Source organism: Dromaius novaehollandiae, chromosome Z, assembly GCF_036370855.1.
Source record: "Dromaius novaehollandiae isolate bDroNov1 chromosome Z, bDroNov1.hap1, whole genome shotgun sequence".
In the NCBI taxonomy this organism is placed as follows: domain Eukaryota; kingdom Metazoa; phylum Chordata; class Aves; order Casuariiformes; family Dromaiidae; genus Dromaius; species Dromaius novaehollandiae.
The window spans coordinates 1,403,704-1,428,499 of NC_088132.1; the positions used below are offsets into that span (position 1 = coordinate 1,403,704).

The 24,796-nt window shown below is 39.7% G+C and overlaps 1 protein-coding gene across 1 annotated transcript; it reads left to right on the forward strand.

Annotated features, from left to right (window-relative positions):
* Nucleotides 1–2,109: 2,109 nt before the first annotated feature.
* Nucleotides 2,110–23,911, forward strand: MELK (maternal embryonic leucine zipper kinase). The gene is made up of 17 exons (XM_026099376.2): nt 2,110–2,248; nt 2,972–3,071; nt 3,355–3,440; nt 3,874–3,990; nt 4,528–4,671; nt 6,211–6,279; nt 7,379–7,471; nt 8,635–8,733; nt 10,386–10,454; nt 11,000–11,098; nt 11,973–12,059; nt 13,412–13,540; nt 17,888–18,113; nt 19,817–19,910; nt 20,353–20,521; nt 22,182–22,285; nt 23,486–23,911. The coding sequence occupies exons 2-17, from the start codon at nt 3,008–3,010 to the stop codon at nt 23,661–23,663; spliced, it is 1,827 nt and encodes a 608-aa protein (XP_025955161.1). The 5' UTR covers nt 2,110–2,248; nt 2,972–3,007; the 3' UTR covers nt 23,664–23,911.
* Nucleotides 23,912–24,796: the final 885 nt, after the last annotated feature.

Genomic DNA, 24,796 nt, shown 5'->3' on the forward strand with positions numbered 1-24,796 from the left:
CAACGCAGCCCTTCCTCACACACCGCTTGTCCCTCGGCAGGTCTTCCTCTGCCCCTCTACACCTCCCGCTCCCACACCACTTGCTCCCAGCAATGGCAACACCAGAGCAGGGGCACAGTGCCGTCTCCTTTGCCTACACGGCCCCTCACAGCTTGCCTGGCAAGAGGAAAGCAGGCTGAGGTGAGGCTGCACAGCAGCCACTCTCACCGCTCCCCTTCCTCTGCTTTTCCCCGGGGCCAGAGGAAACCTCCGTGGAGGCCGTCAGCTTCCCCAGGCTCTACTGAGAAGGTGCCATACAGCGAGCACTCACGCAAAGGGAAGAGGCATGGAGACCTGCTTAGGAAGACTGACTTGGAGTGACGCAGCCACCATAGCGCCCAAGTTAACGATTGGAGATAGATGTCTCAGTCAATCAGCTGGGGGATCGGAGACCCCTGGGATGGGATTGTGGAGAGCACTGCCTCCTCAGGCTGCTCATACACTTCCAAACCCAACTTTTCTCCATGCGCAATGTAACAGCACACCACTTGCTCATGGTGCAGCATTATGTTTACATATTTATATACTTAATGTATTTATCACCATCCCTTCATTTCCCACCCTGCCAGAAAACAGGACATCATGCCCCAGGCCAGACCCCACCGCACAACAGAAGGGCAGTCAGGCCCCAGCTTCGGTGCTGGCTACAGATGCCTTTGACTGGCACAAGCAGAGAAGGCTGCAACATGCCTCAGGCAGCAGACGGAGACCACGGAGTCCTGGGATGCCTTGTGAGACACACATCACAAGCATCTCCAGCTTGGTCTCCTCCATCTCCCAGGCGTGGAGCATGAGGAGGTTCACTGCTGCAAGCAGAGACAGCCCCATCGTTTCCCCAGTCAGCGCTAGCTGCATGCTGACACACTGCCTTTGCCCAGCGCAACGCTGGCACCCGAGCATGGGTGCCAAATCTGGAGGGTCCAAACAAGCAAGGAGAAAAGGGGTGTTTGTAGTCTGATGACATGTGCCACACCTGCCCCACGGCTGCGCAACATGCAAATGATGGTCTCCATCCATGCCATGTGGTACAGGGCAGCCCCAACCGTCACCTTTGGCACCCCAAGTGAGAAGGCCAGGAGGGAAAGGAAGAGCTGTGGGCCGAGGCAGGGAGCAGTGGGAGACAGGGGAGGCTGAAGCTCCGTGTCGCCCAGGTCCCTGGGCTGGCCATTTCAGCTCCATAGCTACCCCAGGTGATCCTTGCACAAAGGGCTTCCCACTCTGTGGGCCCTTGAGCAGTCCAACAAACAAAGCCAGGCACTCACCCTTGCTTCCCTGCAGGAAGAAGCAGAGGTGCCTGGTATCGGGTGACAAAGGTTCAGTGGGTTCTGTGAGCTTGCAGAGCTGTTCCTCCCCACCACTGTCTGCTGCAGGCCCCAGCTGGGGTGATGACTCTCCCAGGGAAGATGCCTGCAGCTGCTCCCCAGAGCTCTTCTCTCACAGCAGCCTGGCTCTGGCCTTGGAGACAGCCACGTACACGTTCTCCATCCACGGCTGTGCCAGGAACTGTGAGCCCACCTTGGCCAAAAGCTTTGCACAGAGCAACAGCACCATGCTGCAGCATTGCTGGCTGCACACAGGCACTCCTTGCAGTGGGGCGCCGCAGCCTGCATGCGAGCTCAGGACGGCTCGCACAAAGTTAGCGAGGGTGAACACCAAGTGCGAGCGAGGAGCTGTTGGTGGGTGTGGGGAGAATCAGGGACAGGGGCTCTGCCATGAGACAGTGCTGGGAGCCCAGCTCTCAGGGCTGGGCAGCTCAGCCTCCAGCACAGCATCTTCGGCAGGCGGCTACGGTGGCAGGGGACCCTCCAGAACAGAGGGTGCTGTTTCCCCCAGGGGCTCCTCATCCAGCTGCTCCAGGACTTCTGTCCCCAGCTGAGCAACCCAACTGCCTGCTGACGTGAGCAGCTCTCCGGTGCGGGGCAAGCGCCGCCTAGCCGTTCGCCCAAGCAGAGGGAGCGCCGACACCCCCCCCCGCCCAACACAGCACCCGTACCACACCCTCCCCGGCCAACTCGCCGACTTTCTTCCTATCGTCAACAGCTAATCCCCTTCCCGTTTCCGGTAAGACCTGCCGCGGTGATTGGCCGCTCCGCGGGCCCGGCCGGATGTGGGCTGGCCAGCCGGGGTATTTGAATACTAACGGCCGCGTTGTGTTATCCCTTCGGCGGTGAGGTTTCTGCGGTGCTGGGCAGGCGCGGTGGCCGTGCAGGTAAGACCCTCCTCTCGCCTGCGCGGCAGAGGGCCGGGGTCAGGGAGTTGCTGGGGCGCCGACGCCGCCGTCCGCGCCGCGCCGCGGTTCGGTGTCTCTCGCCGCGGGGCGGCTCTGGGGCCGTGGCCGCCCGTGCCCCGGCGGGGCTGGTGCTGCGGGTGGCCTCTTGCGGGCTTTCCTACTGGCGGATGCCCAGGGGAAGCAGGATGACCGCTCGGCGCCTCTCGGCAGGCAGCTGCCCGCGCACCAGGTCCTGGGAGCTGGTGTGGCCCCTGCTCCGGGCGCGGGTGGGAGCCTGGAACCGGCTGGGTTGCGGCTGGGGCCCCCTTTCAAGGCTGTACTCGCAGCGACGTGCTTTTTGCGCCGCGACCTCTCGTTTAGGCACGGCCCCCAAAATGGAGTGGACCGTAGTAGTGCTGAAGGGTTGCCTCTCCTCTTGGCCATTGCCGTAGAGAGGACGATGCATAGTGTGTTTCACCACTACAGTGAAAACAATTACCCAGCCTTGTGGCTAACTTTTAGCACTGCACTCTTATAAGGGTCTTATATTTTACATCCTCAACCTGAGGGTGTTCAGCAGTACTCATTTGGTGAATTTACAGGAAGGTATCTAGCACTTGGTTATGAAAGCAGGTGACTGCTATGCTGGAGCTGCAGCACATATTCTTTCTATGATGTCTAGCATACACAAACATGGACATTAGTTACACTTTCTCATTGCAGGTGCTTGAAGAACTGCAGGTCTCTGCCAGTCTCAGAATGGCTGCAGGTGACTATGAGGAAGTTCTCAAGTATTACAAGTTATATGAAACAGTTGGAACAGGTAAGTTTAATCTGTGAATGAAAACAGATGCAACTGTTCTTTCTTGACTCTGTAAGTATTTATCTGAATTATTTTAAAATCTATGCTTCTCATGTCAATTGTAGAATTTTTTTGGAGCAGAACTCTGAAATTGCAGTTGGAAGTTGATAAAGTTGATGACTTCTTCCCATAATGAAAACATGGCAAATTTTATATGCTGTGTGCTCTACTGTAACTGAGAGACTATAAGGAAGAAAGTGTGTGTTCACACTGATCTTTAAAAAAGTCTTTTTTGGAATTTCAGGTGGATTTGCAAAGGTTAAACTCGCACTACATCGTTTTACTGGTGAAAAGGTTGCAATAAAAATCATGGACAAACTAGCTCTAGGGGTAAGTCAAGAGATGCATAAAAGCTGGTAATGCTGCCTGTTTGTCTTACGGAGTTCTCAGCAATGCAGTGGTGTGACTTGTAGACCTGCTGCCTGCTCCTCAGCCCTGAAGCACATAAATCTTGTGCCCTGTCTTGGAGAGGGCAACGTTTGCTGGCTGGAAAATTGATTAGATCAAAAATTATTCTATGTACTAATTTGACCAAAATAGTAATGAAAATATTAGTTGTTTTAGATCTACTTCTTCAGATTTTGCTGATGAGTGTGCCAGAACTCTGGAGGGGTAATACCAAAGCTATTGCTGAGTTGAATTTGAGAAGCTGACTTATGCTGTCATTTATATGCAGTGATTCCCCCCCCCCGCCATGATAGTTTGCTTACTATGATGCACAGTATATAAAGTAGGCAGTTTCATGAATCTTGTTGTCTCGTAGGATGACTTGCCTCGTGTTAAAATAGAAATTGATGCCATGAAGAGCTTAAGTCACCAACATGTTTGCCAGCTGTATCATGTGATAGAGACATCCAAGAAAATATTCCTGGTCTTAGAAGTAAGAATTCTGTTACTGATGTTTCTGCCATGGTTAAGGTTACTATTCTTAGCTTTAGCAGTAGATGATGACAAAGTTCAAATTGAAGTATTCTAACCATGTTATCTCAACCCATGTGTTCAGGGTTCATTAATTTAAGAACAACTGTCATGTATTCTAGTTTTTGTAAAAACTGCTATTGAAAGTTCACAGTAATTGAAATAGTGTTATTCTTAACTTACACTTCAATTATTTTAAAATGACATCAGCAAGATCTGCAGGGACCTAAATATTCCAAATTTTGTCATCTCACAGCTGATCTATAGCATGTCTGACACTTGCCTGAAATTTTATAATTGATACTTTTAAGCTTGTTTGGTCTGCCACAGAGGTGACGTATGGCACACTTGGGAACCTTTGGGCACTACAGTAATAAGGCAAAGGGAATGAAATGGTATACTCTAGTTGCTGGCCAGTGTCTTCTCTGCATTCACTGTTACTTATGTCTCATTAATAGATTAAATATATTCTCAAATACTTTTTCCTGTCTTCATGTAGTATTGTCCTGGAGGAGAGCTGTTTGATTACATCATTTCTAAGGACCGCCTTTCGGAAGAGGAAGCTCGTGTATTTTTTCGGCAGATTGTCTCAGCAATTGCTTATGTTCACAGTCAGGGGTATGCCCACAGGGATCTCAAACCAGTAAGCCTGAATAGTAGTCAAATATTTATAATAAATAATGAATATGGACTTTTATTTCCATATTAGTAGCTGAAGTAAGTTATACCTTTTTCATTATCTTGTGCATAGAAGGCCTTTTTCTGTAACTTCTTCTGAAAATACATTATTTTGACTTGCTACTGCTACACTCCTCAACAGAGCTGAATGTGGCTGCATCTGAAGAATGATCTTCCTCCAAAAGAGCAGTAGAACAACATGGGCCAGATGAGAATGAAACAGGGACATGAATTTAACTTTGATTTCACTTAAGCATTTTTATTATCTTCTCTGTTCCAGTTTGTACCTTAAGAGAACCTTTATGGTACCTTTCTGTTGAAACTGTTCTATTTTCATGCCCCAAGTTAAAAAGCCACTGATAGTTTGAGTGAATGATGCCTATGAAGAGGGAGTAGGGTGAGACACATCCCTTTGGTCCCTTCCTGTGTCTTTTTTGTCATGTCAGCACAGGGATAGTGAATGGAAGACTTGAGTCTGTTTCTCCATGGGTTGATTAGAATTTTGTATTCTTAGTGATGCTGATTTCTTATGGAAAGAAGCAAATTCTTACTGCACAAGCAGTTTACCAGGCAACTTATGAAATTTGTCTCCAAAGAGCTTCCCCACAGAGAATTGGTTTTTTTGCACCTTTGGAGGTGGTGAGCTTTTAGCCAAAGAGCAATTTTGGAGCAGTTGGAAGCAACTTGTAGAGGTTTCTACTTTAACCTCCTGCTGAAAGCAGGGTCAGACCAAGCTGCTCAGGGCTTTATCTAGTCAGTCTGAAGATGGAGGCTGCACAATCTTTCTAGGCAGCCTGTTCAGTCCTTCATTGTCCTCATAAGGAAAAAAGCTTTTCCTTATATCCAGTCTGAATGTCTCTTGTTTCTGCTTATGCCTGTTGTCTGTCATTGTGCCACCAAGCACTGCTGTGAAGAGCCTGGCTCTGTCTTCATGCACTCCTTGTAGATACATTAAAAGGCTTCCATGAGGTGTGTTTCCTGCCCCACCACACCCTTCATGGTTTTTTTCTCCTGATGAGCATCGTTCTCCGTCCCCTCTCCTGGGACAAGTGTTCCAGCCCCCTGAGCAGCTTTGTGGCCAGCCACTGAACTTGCTTCAGTTTGATATCTATCCTGTACTGTGGGGCCCAAAACTGGATGTGGTATTCTAGATGTGGTCCAACCAGTGCTGAGCAGAGGGTTATAGTAACTTCTCTCAATCTGTTGGCTGTGCTTCTTTTAATATGGCTCACGATACTGTTGGCTGCCTCTTCTGCCAGAGCCCACTGCTGGCTCATGTTCAGCTTGTTATCTACCAAGACCTCCCAAGTCCTTTTCAGTAGATTTGAACTTTTATTCCCCATCTGAAATACGGTATATACTCATTAGCAGGCAATCTGAATCCCTGAAGGAGAGTTTCAGGTAGATTCTAGCTGCTAATGGGAAGAAGAAATGAGGTGAAAGACGATGTGGTTTCCTGGATAATTATGTGAAAAGCATCCTTTACCACTTTCTTTTCCATCAGGAAAATTTGCTGATTGATGGTGAACATAATTTGAAGCTGACAGACTTCGGACTTTGTGCAAAGCCAAAGGTAGACGTATGAGTTGCTTTCACAGAATAGAACTAAGTCAAATACTACACACATGTGAAAGATGAGTATTTGACTTCAGGGTGCAATGCAATGACTTATACCCCTACGTTCAAGCTGTTTGCATGGTCATCATGCAACTGGTTTTTACTTCGTAGGGCCTTAACTGCATGTTTGACTATGAGCAAACTGTTAAATCACTTTCTCCTCTTACATCTCATCTTTTATTATACTCTAACACAGAGATTATCCTACAGTATATATAATAATCTTTAATACAAATATTAAGTTGATGTGCACATTCTGTAATAACGTTAAACTGCATATATCTTTATTTAAAAGACTTGTGTGATTGTGGATACAAGTAAATAAATAGCTTTTGCAGGTGACACTTATAGATACTCTGGTTCTGTATGCTTGAATTGAATTGTTTCCTGAGTTTAAAATTGATTTCTAGAAGCCTTTTTCTCTTTGGTAAGCTTAACATGTGAATTGGGTGCTGCTAACAAAGAATTTAACGGGAAGAAGTTCTTACTGATCCACAGACAGTTACTTCTTCCTGAAAATTGTTTCTTTACCTGCAAGATGCTCTAATTAGTAGTTAAGACTAAAGTAGCATCTGCTAAGTGGTATAATATCCAATTTCCAGCTGTCTAGAATGAAGCCCAGGCAAAGTAATATGGCTTTAATAAAATACTCTTATGAGTGATTCTTCATGAAGCTATTTCATTAAATATTGGTGTATATAGCCAGCTGGCCTCATGCCTAGTAGCTCTTGGATCATTTTTTCACAAGTTTTGTATACCTATTCCCTTCACAATCGCGAAGGGATGTATTCTTGTTAGGTGAGGAGCTGAAGGAGACTATTACTTTCTGAAGGTAATATATGAATGAGCAGTTTGCAACCTGAATGTTTATAGGATGCTCACTGTCTTGAACAATTTCCACTTAGTGAAGATTATACCAAAACAGAATGAGGAGGTCAATATGCATGGCAGAGCAAAACGAAGCTTCCATGGCCTCTAATGCCTCATTGCTAGAAGGCTTTAACACAGTTTAAGTCTAATGCTTCTGTGTGAATGAGTTTTCTGTGGTGTTTTAGGGTGGCCTTGAGTATCATCTTAACACATGCTGTGGAAGCCCAGCTTATGCAGCACCAGAGCTAATTCAAGGCAAAGCATATATTGGCTCAGAGGTATGTTTTCCCTTCCCTCCCCACCCCCCCCCCCCCCCCGACCCTGCCCAGATATTTTAAGGTCATGAGCTTCAGATATGCGCACTGGACTTCCCTCTCAAATATTCCTGTATAGCATTGCCTAGGTAGTTCTGAGACGCTAGCCTTAAAAGTCACAGACCAGGATAACACATATTGTACTCTGTTGGTCACAGATCATGCTGTCGGCTAGTTCCTCTGTGACTAATCCAGGATCTGCACAAGCTGCTGTTTTATATCCTGTGAAACAATACCTTAAAATCCTCTCCTGCTGCTACAAATTCTTTCAAGAAGCGTTACATTCTGTTAATGATCCATCACTTCTCCCAGTTTTTTGTGCAGTCTCACTCAGTGTCTTATACATGCTGTCAGGCTTGTTTTTAGCTTGAATTTTGTGTGTGAGGACTTTTCCCACTTTATGTTGTGCAATGTAGTAAAGTGTGAGAGAAGAAGAAAAGTTAATGTATGTAGCTTCAGTTTCATATCTAGAAGGTGGGAACATGCCACTTGCATTTGTCAGTCCATCTAGAACTAGAATCCCCTTAGACTTGCTGAACTGCTGCTTTGTTAGGATGATGGCAGAGTATTTCTTGTCGCATATTTTTGTACCACTGCCATTGGACTGCAGCTCTTACTTTCTTTGTTTATGACTTCAGTGTTTTTCAGGCCTCCTCTTTCTTTGTGATCTTAGTGAGAATTACAATATCAGAGTGAGTCATACGGACCTTGTCATGCCTGTACAAATAGAGAGCAAGCAGTATCTTGTAGGGCTTTAAAGTTAATTGTGATTATACTGACAGGTGCTGCAGTACTACACAGATGCAACTGTACTAGTTCCTTGTGATGAGTTTGCTTTCATTTTTGCAAGTAAAAATCTTTATAGATTAAAAATAAGTAATGCAGCAATTTCTTTCCCTATCAAAATTTGAAAAGCCTGCTTCTGATGACTGAGGTGAGGACATTGGTTTTAGTAGTGCTCTAGCTTAAGTGGAAGGAAAATTGAATTCAGATTGTATGCTTGCACTAGGAGTGTAAGTTTTCTGTCCAGAGAGAAAACTACTTCTCATTAGTTGTATGAGGACTTTGCCAAAGCTGGACAGTATGATCTATCGCTGAGCTGTATCTCTTTTTTTTTTTTTTTTTAGGCAGATATTTGGAGCATGGGAGTACTGCTGTACGCTCTACTGTGCGGCTTTCTCCCCTTTGATGATGAAAACGTCATGGCTGTCTATAGGAAGATAATGGTATGTGCTGATTTTACTCAAATGTGCTAGGAACACCCACTGCTAAGCACTGATAAAGGCCTCTGATTTTGTAATGGCAGAACCTGTTGGACTGTGTCCCGGAACAAATACGCATGTCTGCAGACTTTTGTTTCTCTGTGTTCCTTTTCCTATCAATATTTGTGAATTGCACTCTTGTCTTTGGCTGGCCTTTACAGTACTCTAGTAAGTAAGATGCAGACTTACTACTTCCATTCAGAATTTATTTTAATTTTATGTGATTGTAAATTGAAAATTGATTCAAATTAGGACATTTATGTGTTGTTGTGGGATTTAATTTCACACATAGATCCCGAAATTTATTGTAATCTCAACTCGGAGCTATTGTTCCAATCAGTGTAATACAGTCTGCTGCTTGAATCTAATTAGGATCATATCACTCACATGCAAAATGTTTCTTTCCATGGAATGCTCTAAATCTGTGCATTTGCGTATACTTGAGTAAACACCTTTACTTTTTGAGTGAATAATCAAGCATCTGATGCAACTGCTCTAAGGAACTTATTGATGGTGACTTTCTGAATCTGCTAGGTGTTGTGAATTTTTTACTTTCCAGTATTGCTCTCAGTCATTTAGGTGCTGATTTTGTTTTCCCTTGGCTCATGTTCCATAGCAACATATTAAAAGCACAACAGATAACTGTAGTTTCTTGGATCGAGGTGCTGTGTATTGCCCAACTCTGCTTAGTCTGAGAGTAAAGCTGTGGTGTGGAACTGCGTACTATTTCTAAATAGCTCATTAGGAGTATCTGTAAAGACATAATTTAAATTCTTTAACTTGTGATGTCAAAGCAATACATATTCTACTTAGATATATAAATGTAAATATAATACTACCTGATTTGTTACTGAGGCAATTGTCTGTAAAAATGAAACTTTTGTGATAAATTGTTTTTTCATGATAGCTGTTCACTGGTTTCTTTCCATTTTTACTGAGAAGTAAATGATGCTTTGTGGTGAATACAGTTCTTTTCATAGCTACAATTGTCCTACCTCACATCTAAAAGCAGTTTTCAGTATTTTACTAATCAAAGTTGCCAAAACAACAATACAGCATTTGATTAAAAAAACTCATCTTTTTAGGCTGTAAATATTTTCTTCTTCATAGTATGAGTTTAATAGATGTAATCTGTTCATAGTAAGAATAGCTAATTCTTGAGGCTGCTTAGTTTTTTAGTATCTGAAAAATAGTGGTTTGAATGAACCTTCAGATTTCAAAGTACTGATACTATATCAACAATTTATGCTCCAACTTGTTTGTGCTTCTAAAATTAAATATCAAGTTTATATGATAGAACAATCTTATACATAAAGAGGTTAGCTACAAAAGTGGGTCGAGATGGAAATGTCACACAAGCTAAGTATCTGAAAACTGGCTTAGAAATGCACCTGACAGAAATGCAAATATTATATTTTCCTTACTAATATAACTTTTTCTCAATTTTAACCTTAACCTAATATTAAATTTATTCAGGTGGTTCTTTTAGCTAAGTTTTAATGTGCCCATTGATCTTCCTTTTTTGGCTGAAGATGGGTGTCAGTCATCCAAATAACCTGATAATTCAGTTTGAGCTAACTGTTCAAAGTTTTTTCTAAACCCACTTTTCTCTGCAGACAGGAAAATACTATGTTCCAAAGTGGCTGTCTCCTAGCAGTACACTACTACTTCACCAAATGCTGCAGGTAAACCTATTTTAACAGATAAAGCTTCTATTCAAGTAAGTCTATAAAATGCTGTTGCATAGCTCAAAATATTACATTGGCAAAATATTTAGAAAATTTTCAGTTTATAAACAAGTTTAGTTCTTCCAGATCTTTGAAGAAAAGATTGACATTGCCTTCTGCTGAAAATTCTGTGGTAAGAATTATTAATGTATGGAAATAATGTAAACAAAGACATTTGTCTTCAAACAGCTGCATTCAGGAATTGATTATTTTGCTATATAACTAAGAACAAATCTTTTTATAGATGAAGCTTAATGCACCAAATATGCTACAGTTAATGTAACCAGTGCTAAAAATTCTTGGAATATTTATCATCAAGTATAAGTTCTGTAACTGCTCTTGGATTTGATCTTGGTTCTGTAACCACTCAGGTATTTGACCTCCTTTTTGGCAAAGTTATGAAATGCTAACTTCTATTTGGGCTTTTGTCAACCCACAAATTTGGGGGAAAAATCAATTCCTCTGTGCTTTAAGTAACAGCTTAATTCTTTCTTACCCACTAGGTGGATCCAAAGAAGCGGATTACAGTTAAACACTTGTTAAGTCATCCTTGGCTTATGCAGGGTTATTCTGATCCTGTTCAGTGGCAAAGCAAATACCGAGTAAGTGCATCTGCCAAATTAATGGCACAATATCTTATGTAAGCATTGCTGGCTTACTACTACCCTCATGTGGTGATGTGATGACAGCTCTCCAAAGATGAGCTTTGGGATGGTTGTGGCTACTTCTTTAGCTTTTCTTGCTGTTGAAATGTGTATTTGAAATTACTTGCTCTTGTTCTCTCTAGTGGAGGAATTTCAAAGTGTGTTTTCATTGTTTTCTGCAACTGCTACTTAATTTGAAAGGTAACTCAGTTCTCATCAAAATGTGAATTATTTCCATATATGAATGACAGTTAGTTCTCTAATACTGCTAAGTCAATACTTCATTAAATGTGCAAAGTACAAATACTCTTCAGAGCATGTCACACAGTTATGGTTTGTCCTATATCTAGTCCTTCTAGTGAATAGCTAGTTGGGATAAACTTTAAGCTCATTGAAAATAATGTTTGTCATATCTCTCTAGCACTTGTTTTACTTAAGTGAGAGGCTAGGGCAATATGGAAAAAAATTCTAGCTGTCAGTAGTAGGTGCTAAAGAGAAGAATTTGAATATGTGCACCCAATGCCTGTCTTTGGCCATTGGGTGTCACTGTTTCTCTGTATAAAGAACTGCTTTACTGTATGTGCAACGTGGTATCAGTGCTAATTGGCTTTTTAAACTCAGAAAGGACCAAACTGAAGTTGCAGAAGTTGTATGACTTTTTCTTTCCATTCCCTAAAATATCTAGACATGATGCTAACTGCTTAAAATGCAAGGTCTTAAACGGTTGATTCTTGACTCAGCCCAGTGGGTTTGATGACAATGTCATGGTCAGATATAGATATAGAAGACAACTTGAAAGTCTCAGGCTTCAATACAGATCATGTTCTTGCAGCTGGGACACCTCGATGAAGACTGCATAACAGAGCTGTCTGCATTTCATAAACAGAGCAGGGAAAGTATATCGGAGTTAATATCAGAGGTAAGAAATATGTCAGTAGAACTAATTAGTCTGTTAATACAGTAAATTTAATGCTCACTTATTCATAAATATTAAATATAATGCTTTCCAGACATAAGGAGCCCCAGCAGAGCTTTAGAATCTAACTGTAGCTAATTACGAGAATTCTGAGGTTCAAATTTATTTTTTCTTCTTCCTCCTTTAATTGTACTTGTGGTATTACCTAAAATTTACTGTTACTGTTTCCCATAATGTTAAAATTCTTGTGATTCTCTTAAAGTCAAAAGATACTTGCAGAAATCTATAGCTGAACAACAGATGTCATATGCTGGCTTAACTCTGGTTTATAACAGTCAAGTAATAGAAAAACATCAGAGCATCACTCAGAATAAAAAATACTTTTGCGGGAATTCTTATTCACAATCTAAAGAATCCGTTTAGTCACTCTTGAATACAAATGATACAAGGTGAACTGATTACTTCTACATTAGTTGTACAAATGTTAGTAATGGCTAGAATGGCCATTTGTAATAGAGTTAACGCACGATGCATACTCTAGCTTTAAGCTGAAAGTGAATTTTTTCCCTTGAAATTTAATTTCAATTTCTTTCTATATAATAGTAGTGAAGTAGTTCTTCACTTTGGAAAAAGTGACAGGTTTTCCATCTAGCTTTAATAGAAACAGACTTTTAAACATGTTTGTAATACTACATGTGGATCATTTGTAGACTTAATGCTACTTGTTTTTCAGTTATAGAAAACAATTTGAATCTACAAGGTGGGGGTGATCTTTGTTTTGTCCAAAATAAGTTTGTTGAATTTGTACTTTACTGGAGGACATCAATTCCTTTATAATTAAAGTCTAACTGTAGTATGTTGCAAGACTGTCAAGCATTGTATCCATTTTCCTCATGCAACCTGAGTTACATAAAATCATGCAAAAAGTTGGTGCCATTTGGGGGGGGGGGGAAATCTGTGTCTGGCTAAAGTCTTGGCCATGCTAAACCTTTGCTGTCAGCAATAGGAGCTTTGCCATTCGCTTCAATAGAGAGAGATTCTGGCTCTAGCGTTAGTTCTCATTATGATTGTATCATGCACTAATTTTCAAGCAAGAACAAGCATAGTCTGTTTCTCAATCTTCCATGTGCAGTGTGCATCAACTGAAACTACACTTAGGTAATCAAATGTAAGAAATGCAGAAAAAGAATGGATGTAGAAAATGAATGAATGAAATGTAGAAATGAATGTAGAAAAGAAATGTAGAATAATTTCCAGAAATGCAGAAACTGAAGTCCAAACTTGTTTTCTACTTACCTTTTCAAACCTAGATTGAAATCCTGGTGGGTTTTTTTTGTTTATTTGTTTGTTTTTAGTGGAAATATGACCAAATGTCAGCAACATATCTCTTGCTTCAATCCAAGAAGGCTCGTGGCAAGTGCATTCACTTAAGGCTTCCATCTCTAATAAGGCATGCCAGTACAACACAACTGGCAGGCCTGGAGGTAAGTTTTAGAATTCAGCAGGTTAAAATACTGATTGAAATACTTCTCTGTTAAACAAGCTCTGCCTGGGAAAACAGTGTGGTTCACTAAACATCAGTAAGAGAATGTGTGCAGTCAGCCAAAGTCTTGGTCATTAAACAGTTCAGTCTCCTCATTAGTATGTTTTAGCAAGCTGGGCAAATACTACAAATTGATGACATTGGGATAACTGGCTGGAAGGATTTAGTGCATCATAACTGACTACCATACAGAATCTCCCCTTGGTTATTCTTGGAAATAGATTAAAATTGCCTCTCATCTGGGCCCCATGAATATTCCAGGAGATTGTCCTTCATGCCACCTCTGTTCTCCCTGCAGAAATGTTTCTAGGCAAACTGGCACTTTTCTGTGTTTGTCTAAGTACTTTTGTACCCTGCTACTTGCATTTGGCATGGCTTAGTAAGCAAGGTCTTCCAAAACATACTGGCTTGTTGTTTGGGTAGCCCGCTTTTAAATGAAGTGGATACTACATTAGCTGATAGTCAAAGGGAAGAGACTCATTCCGTATCTGTTCTCTTTTGGAACATTTGAAAACATGCTGTTCAACTTGAATAAAGGAAACATGTTCCTGAAGGCTTTCCTGAACCACTGGCTTTTTCAATGGTTTCCTGCATGTAATTAGGTCTTAAGGTAAATTCTCCTCCTGTGCTTTGGTAGCAAAGTGCAAATAGGGCACTTCAGAATTTGCCCAAAGTTACTAAACTCTTGTAATATGTTATATATTATATAATATAATAGCACATATAGCTATGTGTCATGTCAGTGGTAGTCGTCTATATTTGACAAACTCAAAAGCATTCATTAGAGAAATTGCCATACTTCTAAATCATTCCTTCTTGAACTATAAACTTCAGTGTGAAATTACTGACTAGCTTTCTGAATGTGCTGTTCTCAATGACATGCAATCAAAATAAATACTTTTGTAACAGTCTGATTCGACTGCATGTAAATCATTTCAGGTTACTTACTAAAATTGCTCTGAAGTATAAATTAGAATTCTAAGATTGCCAGTACTGTATACAAGAGCATGAATCATAAGTGTTACTAAATATGTATAATACACTAGTCTTCTAAACTCAGATAATTTTAATGTGGAGCTTCTCTAGGTTCAGCGGAACTAATGTGGTGAAGTTATTTCATCTTTACTGGTGAAATGGTGTCCCCCATTAATTAAATGAGGCACAGTGCTACCATTAACATATACATTATGCTTTGGCAGATGATTGTGATTATCATGCCTACACAATGCAACAACACATTAGTCCCAATACAGTGCTCAGAACACAGTTTGCTTGCCTCTGTAAGTGAATATCAACTCAATCTGCTGGAATATCCAACCAGCAAAGTTCTCCAGCACTGGTCTAGTGCTGGCCTAGAAAAAGGAACTACTGGAACTTCTAGCAAGTTTGACCATTTGATGGCACAGCCTTACACACAATAGTACCTTATTTCAAGCAGTTTGAAGTGCAAAGATATTCCAAAAAATTAACGACTGTATAAATTTCTTTTTGAACATAGTAGCCAACATTTCCTATTCAGGCCTTCATAGTGCAATGGAACAGGATTTGAACTATAAAGGGCTATGGTAGTAGTTGACAGATGTCTGTTAAGGGTTTTATGGTAAGTCATCGTAGTACATCTGGTAGCATGCTGGGAAGCATTTTCTACTTTCAATAGTATTGAAATATCTGATCATTGTAATATCTTGATCACAGGCCAAGGGACTCTTAACTGCAGACAGACTATATGATAGCTTCCTAAAATGGCATTCTTTTCAGCTGAGGACTGATAGGTTAATTGTATGCAATTTCAGGGAAGTGGTACAAAGCAAGTCCTTGAGAAGAGGTTCCTGAAATCAACAAAAGGTTGTTAGAAACTGAGAACACTATAATAGTGTGATTCCGATTGTTTATGGAATGAAAACTAAGCTCAAATTTCTCTACAATTTGTGATGTTGTAGTCTCTACCTGTGACATCTGTGTCCTGTTGTCTGGCTGTAACTTTGCCTCCTCCCCAGAACTAGAATGATATTTCCTATTTCATCACTTCTAAGTAGTGGGAAGAAGGGTGAGCTGTGGCAGCTTGGTCTTTTGCCACCTCTTTTTCCATCCTCTAATTTGGAGTCATCTTTCCCCTTCCCAGTGTAATGCTGGAGAAGAGCTTCAACATAAATAGTTGGTAGGATCTGTCTGGTCTGGGAAGGGGTTGTAGGAAGCAAAATATCCCTGCTCTCCTATCCGTCATGTGGTATCTATAGACAAATGCAGCCCCTTTCCTTATGAAAGAATCTTACTGGTTGGCAAACAAGATTAATGAAGAAGGAACAGGAACCCGATAGCTTCTAAAATGTTATCAATTCTCTATTTAAAGTGTTTAATAGTAGAACATTCCTTAATATCTGGAAGACTGAAATGAGTAGGGAAGAAGATTGTTGCTGGCCTCTTTCCACATGTCAGAAATTTTTGCCAAATCCTGGTCTAAATAGTTGATTGGTATATGAGGGTATAAAATAAACTAATTTTGTTCAAATGCTAATACCAAAATATTAAAAAAAACAAAAAAAAAAAACCAAAATAAAAAACCTTGATTCAGAAAGCTTCCATGGGATATCCACACTATCATAAAACTTATTTCTCCCTAAGAAAAGAAGGACAGAGCTGTATGGAAGAATACAGCTATTCCAGACTGCTTGTCCTGCTCACGCACCATGTGTTTTATCTGTAAAGGTTTTGTTTCATGTAGTTTCCTCCTTCACTTCACAAAATCAGTTTTGTTTTTTTTCCTTTGGTAAATGGAAAGCTGGGCAGCATATCTTTGCCTTGTAATGCCTAAATGAAAGATAACAGGAGATGACTAAAGAAGCAGTATGCAAGATACACAGTATTCATTGCTTTGATCACAAACTTTTAAAACACAAAGATTAGAATTCTTGACTAAAGTTGTGAATCCAGCTGTTTAATAATAAAAAAAACTTATTTTACTGTGCTTGCCATTATATGAAGGCTTCTGAATGCTGGTTCAGGTATTGTTACAGATTCCATTATCATATGTTCTGATGTAATGTGCTTGCCTTTATGTGTTGCCTGCCCTCTTTCAGGCTTTACTGCATTATTTTCTTGGGTTCTTTGCACTGGTTAAAAGAGCTTGTGGTCTGAATGAAATCAAAGGCAGATTTTCTTGTGAGTTGCTTCTCTTCTTGGCACAGATCATGAAAGATTGTTCTTTGAGAATAATTTCACATCTGCTTATGATATAAATGACAACATCAGAATGACAATATTAAAATTTTGTTACAAAGCTTAGGTGACTGGCATGGGATCTTCTGTTAGCTGTTACCCATAATTAAGAACTTGGGGGAAAAAAAAAAGACTTGATGAAATTTTTTAATCTTCCTCTTAATACTGCACTGGAATCTCAGCCATGTCTTCTTTTTTTAGTCTGAAAAGAACTTTACATACAAAGATAGGCTAAACAGCAGTGAAGTGCCATATGCATTTGGATCCGTGGAATTTTCTGAATCAGTTTTGCTATCTGAAGAATTTCCATTTGAGGAATTAAGTCCAAATATTTCAAGAACAAAGCAGGTGTTTGCAGAACTAATCCTACTTTTAAAAAAAAATTACTGTTATTTCAAAAATCTTGTATTCTCATTATACACAATGGTTATTATGTATATAAACATATGGTTCTATACAGGACTTTGGGCAAGGGAGAAGCTTTTTAGATGTCATAGCTGAACATAGATTGTAGCTTCCCTCTAGCCGTACGTCATGATTCATTTGATGTGAACCTGGACTTTGACATTTCGTTTGCCTAACGGCAGCATGTAAGGAGTGAGAATGAGACCAAGAGGATTTTAAAACTCACTGGAAAGAATGAGGCATGATAAAACAAGATCTCAGAGCTAGCCTAGAGCTGGACAAGTCTTTAAAGGTAAGGGGAAGAAGTTTAACCTCTTTGTAGTAAACAAGAAAATCCAGTGAAGCGATTCCAATTATAGAGTTAAACCAAATGCAAATTCTTAGATAAGTTCAGATGAGTTGGTGGGAAATAGTCTTAAATATGGAAGCTGAAAAATTTAGAACAGATAAAGGAATGGCAAATGAATTAGCAAGATGTTTTTTTATCAATTTGTAGGGAGAATCAGAGATATTGAAGTTCTTTTTTTTAAACTATATCTTTGTATTGTATAATATTTTTATAAGCATTGCATCTGATCTGCTTAGATTTCAGAATTCCTTGTCAACTGCATCCCTGAATGTGATCAGAATACAGCATAGTAAGCCTTTTTTGTTACATCTCTTGTAGCATTCAGAGCATGATGCTGAACTGGATGATATAGAATTCACACTGTCAACTCCAGTGACAAGAAAAGTGGCATCGAGGAAGCATGAAAACAAAGAGAATGTTGATACAGAACCTGCTGTAAAAAGTGAAATGCCCTTTGCACTTCCTGCTCCAAAGACTCCTTCTGCAAGGAGTATGAATGAGAAGCAAACACAGCCCATACCCTTTCAGGCACGTGCTCTCAAAGGTACCTCATATGTAACATACTTATAGCATGTGTGAAGGTTAGGAATTTTGTAACTTAAAATATCCAGGACTTAATAGTTATGTTTCTAACACATGTTTTGGGAAGGCTTTTTTGTCCAAGAACTTACCTTCATCAGTCTTCTGCTGCTTTTGATAAGGTGCTGCAAGAAGCTTAACCATGTGTCAGGGTATGCTACTTCAATGTTAATTACAGAAGTCATTGCTTCTTACAGTATCACATGTGCAGGCCTTTCACTGCACTCCAACATGGAGGCAAGTGCTATGCTTCTAAAACTCGCTTGTATGTTTACCTTTCTTCCATACTTCACTGTTATTCCATAATGGTTTAGAACAAAATTTCCTGTATGCTTTTTTGCTTTTCCTTTGTTATTATGTTGAATGAAAATATAGGGATGCTTTTAGTCAAGGTGGCACCTACTGCTTCTTGCTTGGATTTCTTACAGTAGTGTATCAGCATTTTCACAATAACAGGCCAAAGTGGCAGTGAAAATACTCCTTTTAAAAGTGCATAAATCTTACTGTTGTGATGAACCAGACAGACATCTGTCTAAATTGTGTGTCAGTTCTTCAGATGATTTACCAAAGACTTTTGTCCTTACAGTCTCTGTAGTCTGTTCTTGATGATTGGTCCTGTACATACATTACTCTTCTCTTTACCCCGTAACATTAAAACTTTGATGTTGATAGTGTAAGGGCTAACTCTTTCCTTCAAATAGCAAGGACTACTTAGAGTAGGAGAACCTTCTATTTCAGATGCTAGGGGAAATCATTCAGAAACAGCAGGTCTTTGCAGGCTAATTTAAGTTATAAATGATCCTGGCCATACCTATGTTCAGTCATAATATCCTTTGTGAAATACTGAAGGAAGAAGAGTACTGCAAAGGCTAGATCTTTCTCTTTTCTTTTCTTTTTTTTTGGTTTGATCTTTTTGTCTTAAAATTGTACATGGTAACTTGTGAACACTTTTTCTCCATGTTAACCTTAAAAAGCAGAAGTAGGTACTTTTTCTGAAACTGTAGGAATAAAGTTGTAGCTCACTTAATTGTATATTTTTCTGAGGATTAAACAAATGAAAGCTAACACTGAATGATCTTTCTTTTGGGAAAGGTGGTAGTAATACTTTGAGAGAAAATGGTGCAAATACGTAGGAAAAATTTTGAGATCATCACTTTCTGGGGATAGATGAAATTCTGTAGTGAGCTGGAACTTCCAGCTGAAGATGTCAAAGTGTGGATGGAACTTTTTAGGCTGTTATTTAGTGTGCTGTATTAAAAATGGCTATATAATTCACACCCTTCATATAAAGGATGCCTTCATATAAATGATTTGGTGCAGAATGCTAATATTTGACACAGTGAATTGCTCAATATTTATCCTGGGACCAGTGGCAAAGCAGTTCCAATCCTCTCCCCTTCCAAATTTCTAATACTGAACTGTATTGGTTTCTGTGAGGTTTGACTTGTAGAGCCCTGGGGAAATCACTTTGAATTTTTCTTTGTATAATAGAGGAAGTCTTGTGATTGTATAAAAGCCTATTTTCTCATTCTAAAGATACAGAACAGAGGCAGAAAAGGGGGGGCTGTTTTTGAAAATAAATTACTACTCATGAGAGATCCTTGCTAAAGAAAAGAAAATTTTTCACTGTAGAAACATACCTGCTTTGGCTTGGATTCTTTCTTTCAGAGAGCCAGTTCACTACAGTCACCCCAATTAAGAAACCCACAAACCCAGCAAATATAGATGAATTGACAACAGCTGAGATTCTTCCTGAAAGAAGGTAAAAGTCTAGTTACTTGTGCACATTTTCAGTTTGGAACAGGACTACCTTAATCCACATACAGACTAAGAAGCCTTGGTACAACAGCAAGCTATACTTTCTGTCCCTTGTCTTGGTAAAAACCTTCCTAAAAGGTTTTTCTACATTCACTAGAACATTTAGGGTAGAGGGAAGTTCTAAAATTGCATAACTGAATTATCTTCAGAATAGATATGTTTTCCATAATTACAGATTCCTTCTTGTTCCAGTTGCCCAGAGAAGTGCAGTTTTTTATACACAACTCTGGTTTAAATTTCAAATGCCTTTTGAAGAGAAGCTCTCATAACATGCTGCACTTGCTTTGGGTTTGTTCATTCTGCTTGGTCTGGTAATTTTAGTGATGTATCTGAAATAAGTAAATCCTGAACACTGAGGAAAAACAATGAATTTGTTCATGTAACAGGTGTCACTCAGTAGAACTAGATCTCAACCTAGCTCATGTGGATAGCAGCCAAAAGAAGAGAAGAGCCAAGATGTTTGGAAGTCTTGAAAGAGGAGTAGATAAAGTGATCACAATGCTCACCCCAAACAAAAAGAAACGATCCAGCACAGATGGTCCAAGGAAAATGAAGGTATGGTTCCTAGAAAAACCTTTGCCTGCTTTGATATTTTTTGCATTCAGTCTAGTTCATTACTAGTCCTTTAAGTAGCCACTGAAAGACCGGTTGCTCATATGCAGAAATGCACGTAACAGTTTAGCATTACATTACATTACTTGTAGCACCAAACTGAAGTCCAGAAGATGAATATTAGTTTTGCTGAACATACATCAGACAACATTGGCATACTGCTAGACTTTTTGCATAAAAAATAAAATTGCAGAACTAAAAAGCAGCTAGTGTACTTTGAGAGTTATGCAAGGAGGAACTTCTACTTTAAACTGTAGATATCAAGTTTGGAAAGCAAGTGACTAACATGAAGGAGGCCAGGCTTTTACTGAGGGCTGAACAATTCCATAGAAATAAACTGTGTATATTTTCAGCTGTGGAGCTGCAGCTATTGGGATGCCTGCTTGACGGTAAGAGCTGTCCATCAGTAGGAAGACTATTCTGTGTGTTGCAGCCTGTGTAAATGCAATTCAGCCACTGTATTGCAGTTGAAGCTTCTCCAAGTGGCATTTGTCAGAAGCAAGATGGCAGTCTTAGAAGTTCAGGACATGTTGGCTACAAGCCTGACCAACTCATCTGACAGGAGTCCAAACTGCACTAGGAATTCAGGAACTTGAGCAGTAGGGGGAAAAAAGCTAAATCTGCTGTCTTTAAACACTTTTATGCTTGTGCATCAGTTTCCTGTGTTTGCAGCATATGCAAAATTACTGATGGACCTCTAGAGACACTGGAGTAAAGTAGTGGAAGATAGAACTTCATTTCATACTACCACAGTAGTTCTAAAAGAGGGTTACATACTTTTTAGGCTGAGTAGGGACATGTAGAGAACCAAATGTGTTCTTTCCTTTGCATCTCAACCTGTGTTCATTTCTCAAGCTTTTTTATAATCCTGTCTTTGCAGGTCTGCTTCTGTGACTTTCAGAAATTAGATGAATATTTGCTACACATTACAGTTGGCATAGCCTTCCTTCTTTTACATATAGGTGTCCAATAGATGTTCAGGATGTCCCTTATTAGACAAATTTTATATGCATTATTAAACAAAATTGGATTAAAAAAAGTATGTGTATATATAAGTTTATAGTATTAAGTTACCTTTTTTCTTTCATTTTTGTGATGCTTTAGGACTAGAAAAGCCCCAGGAACTGTGCCTGTAACAGAAGTGTAGTCTCAGCTGAGCAACATATTATAGCCAGTCTCCCCACTATGCAGAATGCAGTAGGATGCTTTAAGTTGTATGTCTGTCTTCCACAACCCCGTCAAAGAATCCTCTCATGGCTAGATACAAGGCTTCTAATAGTTTCTGTGCTGCCCTAGACCATCACTGCTACTTTAGGTTTTATACTGGATTAGGTTTTATACTGGATTAGATTTTGTATGTATTTTGATAGTAATTGTCCAGAAGTTTTCTTCAATGTTCCTGCCGCTATTATGATGTCTTAATGATGACAATACTGGAAATTTGAAGCATTTGTCACTATGGTTAGGTCTTCCAAAGCTTTGTTTGAAAACTTACCATATTGTCTTTAGTCTTAGGAAAAAACATACATTTTTCTTCCCTCTCTTCTTCCCCACCTCGCCCTGCCCCCCCCCCCCCTTTTTTTAATGAGCTGTTTACTTTTAGGCACACTGTAATGTTACCACAACTCAGCTACTGAATCCAGACCAGGTGTTGAATGAAATAATCGCTGTCCTTCCAATGAAAAATGTAGAATATGTTCAGAAGGGGTAAGTGTAAAATCTGATCACTTAAGCTCTAAATAGTCAGTACCCCAGTTCTTGATAAAGCAAAGTATTTAAACTTGCCTTCTATGCTGCATTGCTTTTTTGAAAAAAAAAAAATTCTATTCTGCATAGAGAACAAAAAGTGGAAATGTGTGCAATAAAAATTGTCCAAACAATGAAAAACAAATGAAATGTTAAATGAACTCTACTAGAGCTCCTTGATTGGCAGACATTAACTAGTAATAGCAAGGTAAATCTTAGAGGCTGATGTGAATTTTGTCTATCCCTTGTGATATCATAAATGCAAGCAGTTTGTTAGAATACAGTAATACAGCTAAACTGGACAACTTTGATATGATGCAGATGCCTATGACCCTAACTCTTAGCAGTTAAATAGTGATTTGGCAAGAAATTAGTGTACTTTAAAACCTGCACAGAATTCACACCATCATATAAGCCTGTGTTAACTTGTAGAGTTTACTAAATAGACTAAGATACTGAGACTGGGTTTGATACCCAGTTCTGATCAATGCCTAATGTCTGTCTTCCTAATTTTTCAATGCATGAAAAATTGTCATGCCTTAAACTCATACGCATCTTCTAAGTTCTCGAATTTTCTAAGTGATAGATATTGTAAAAGACTAGTATGTATTTCAACTTCTGATATGTTTCCAAGCTCAAAACCTGTAAGGATACTTAACTGCTCAGAAGTGCCTCTATGTGTTGTAGTAATTTAAATTTCAGGATCAGAGTTTTTCTGCTCTGCACATGGGCAAAAATTAAGCTATAGCCAGGGTCTCATCTCAGGCCTCTCTGCAGAGAGGATAGTGGTCTTGTGTAGTAAAAATACAAGATTATCTGCTTCCCTTCAAGTTCTGTGAGAGTCAGGGTCTATGGCTAGTAGTAGTTCTTATGGCTTCCCTTCAAGTTCTGTGAGAGTCAGGGTCTATGGCTAGTAGTAGTTCTTATGGCTGGGAAGCTCTTTGGCCCATGTGTTAATGTTTGGGCATAGGGATAATATTCTGGGGCTGAAGTATCCCAAGCGCTATGTTCACTACATTTTCAGTTGGTTCCCAGCATTCTATCTGCCAATGATGTGCTTTATGTAAAGTGCTTTCGTTCTCTGTCCATTCAAACTTTCTTTGTAAAATAAATGTGAAACAATTCAATGATTATTCTGTCTTTCCATACTTTTTTGTACAGTTATATCCTGAAATGTCAAACACGGTCAGATTTTGGCAAAGTTACTATGGAGTTTGACTTAGAAGTGTGCCAGCTCAGTAAATCTGAAGCAGTGGGTATCAGGAGACAACGGCTTAAAGGTGATGCTTGGGTCTACAAGAGACTAGTGGAAGACATTTTATCTAGCTGCAAAGTGTGACTTGCTGATGCATGTGCTGAGAAAGCAGAAATTTTGTACTGCCTAAGACATCCGAGGTTTTAATCATAACATCATTTAAAAAAAACCTGTTCAGAAAACTAATTCTTTGTCACATTCACAGCTATATTAGAAAACAAATCTGTCATTTCTGCCTTTTTAATTATCTGTCTTTGTATATATGCTCTCTGTATGTTTTCTTTTTCTTTGAGAAATTTGAATCTCTTTAAAATAAAATTCTGTAAACTGGTCTTCCCTCTTATATTTTTCACGTATGTGCATAAAAAGGGTAGTAGTGGTCTTATGCTCAAACTTATTTTGATATGTCTTTAGGTATCAAGTACATGTTATTCAGAAACTCGTTTGCATAATTCTCTTCCTGTCTTTTGCCTTAAGTAAGATTTATTGAGGTCATTAACTCTGGTAACCACAGATGTGACTTAAACTATATGCTCAATATGTTGTACAAAATAGAACTGTCTTTAATAAATGTTAAGTCAATGATACTAGGATTTAAACTATCAACCCATATAAAATATTACTGTAATTCAGTACTGAGCCTTGTGATGGTTAACAACTGTATGTGCTTTCTGATGCTCTTGTATTAACTGACCAGGAGAATGTTATATTAAGAATTCTAGCACCTTTGAACTGCCTTGAATGAAGAAGCTATCTATAACTGGCACTGTCTACAAGCAGTTCGGAGAGGTCATTTAACAGTATTGAGAGCAAAATTTTAGCTCTGTTACTGGATACTACAAATAGAACTTTGTGCAGAACTAAAAGGGAAGTTTGTAAGAGTTGAATGGAGTGTTAGAATATCCCCCCCCTCCATTGTCTATCCTGTAGCAGGGCTTATGACTTTAGCCTGATTAAATAAAATAATGTATGTGAGCAGGAGTACCACAACCACACCAGTATGAATTCAAGCAGCAGCAGTGAGAAGGCAGATCTATTGCTGTCTTCTCTATGCAAACACAGCACAAAGAAAACATCCAGTAAAATCTGGACAAGGTACTGCGGTTAATGACAGTGTGCTGCAGATTTTTCTTTTTCTTAAGATGTATATAAAGCAATTGTGGCATATGTTATTTATTGCTCCTTAACTAAAGATGGGGTTCACTCTCCAAGAGTTG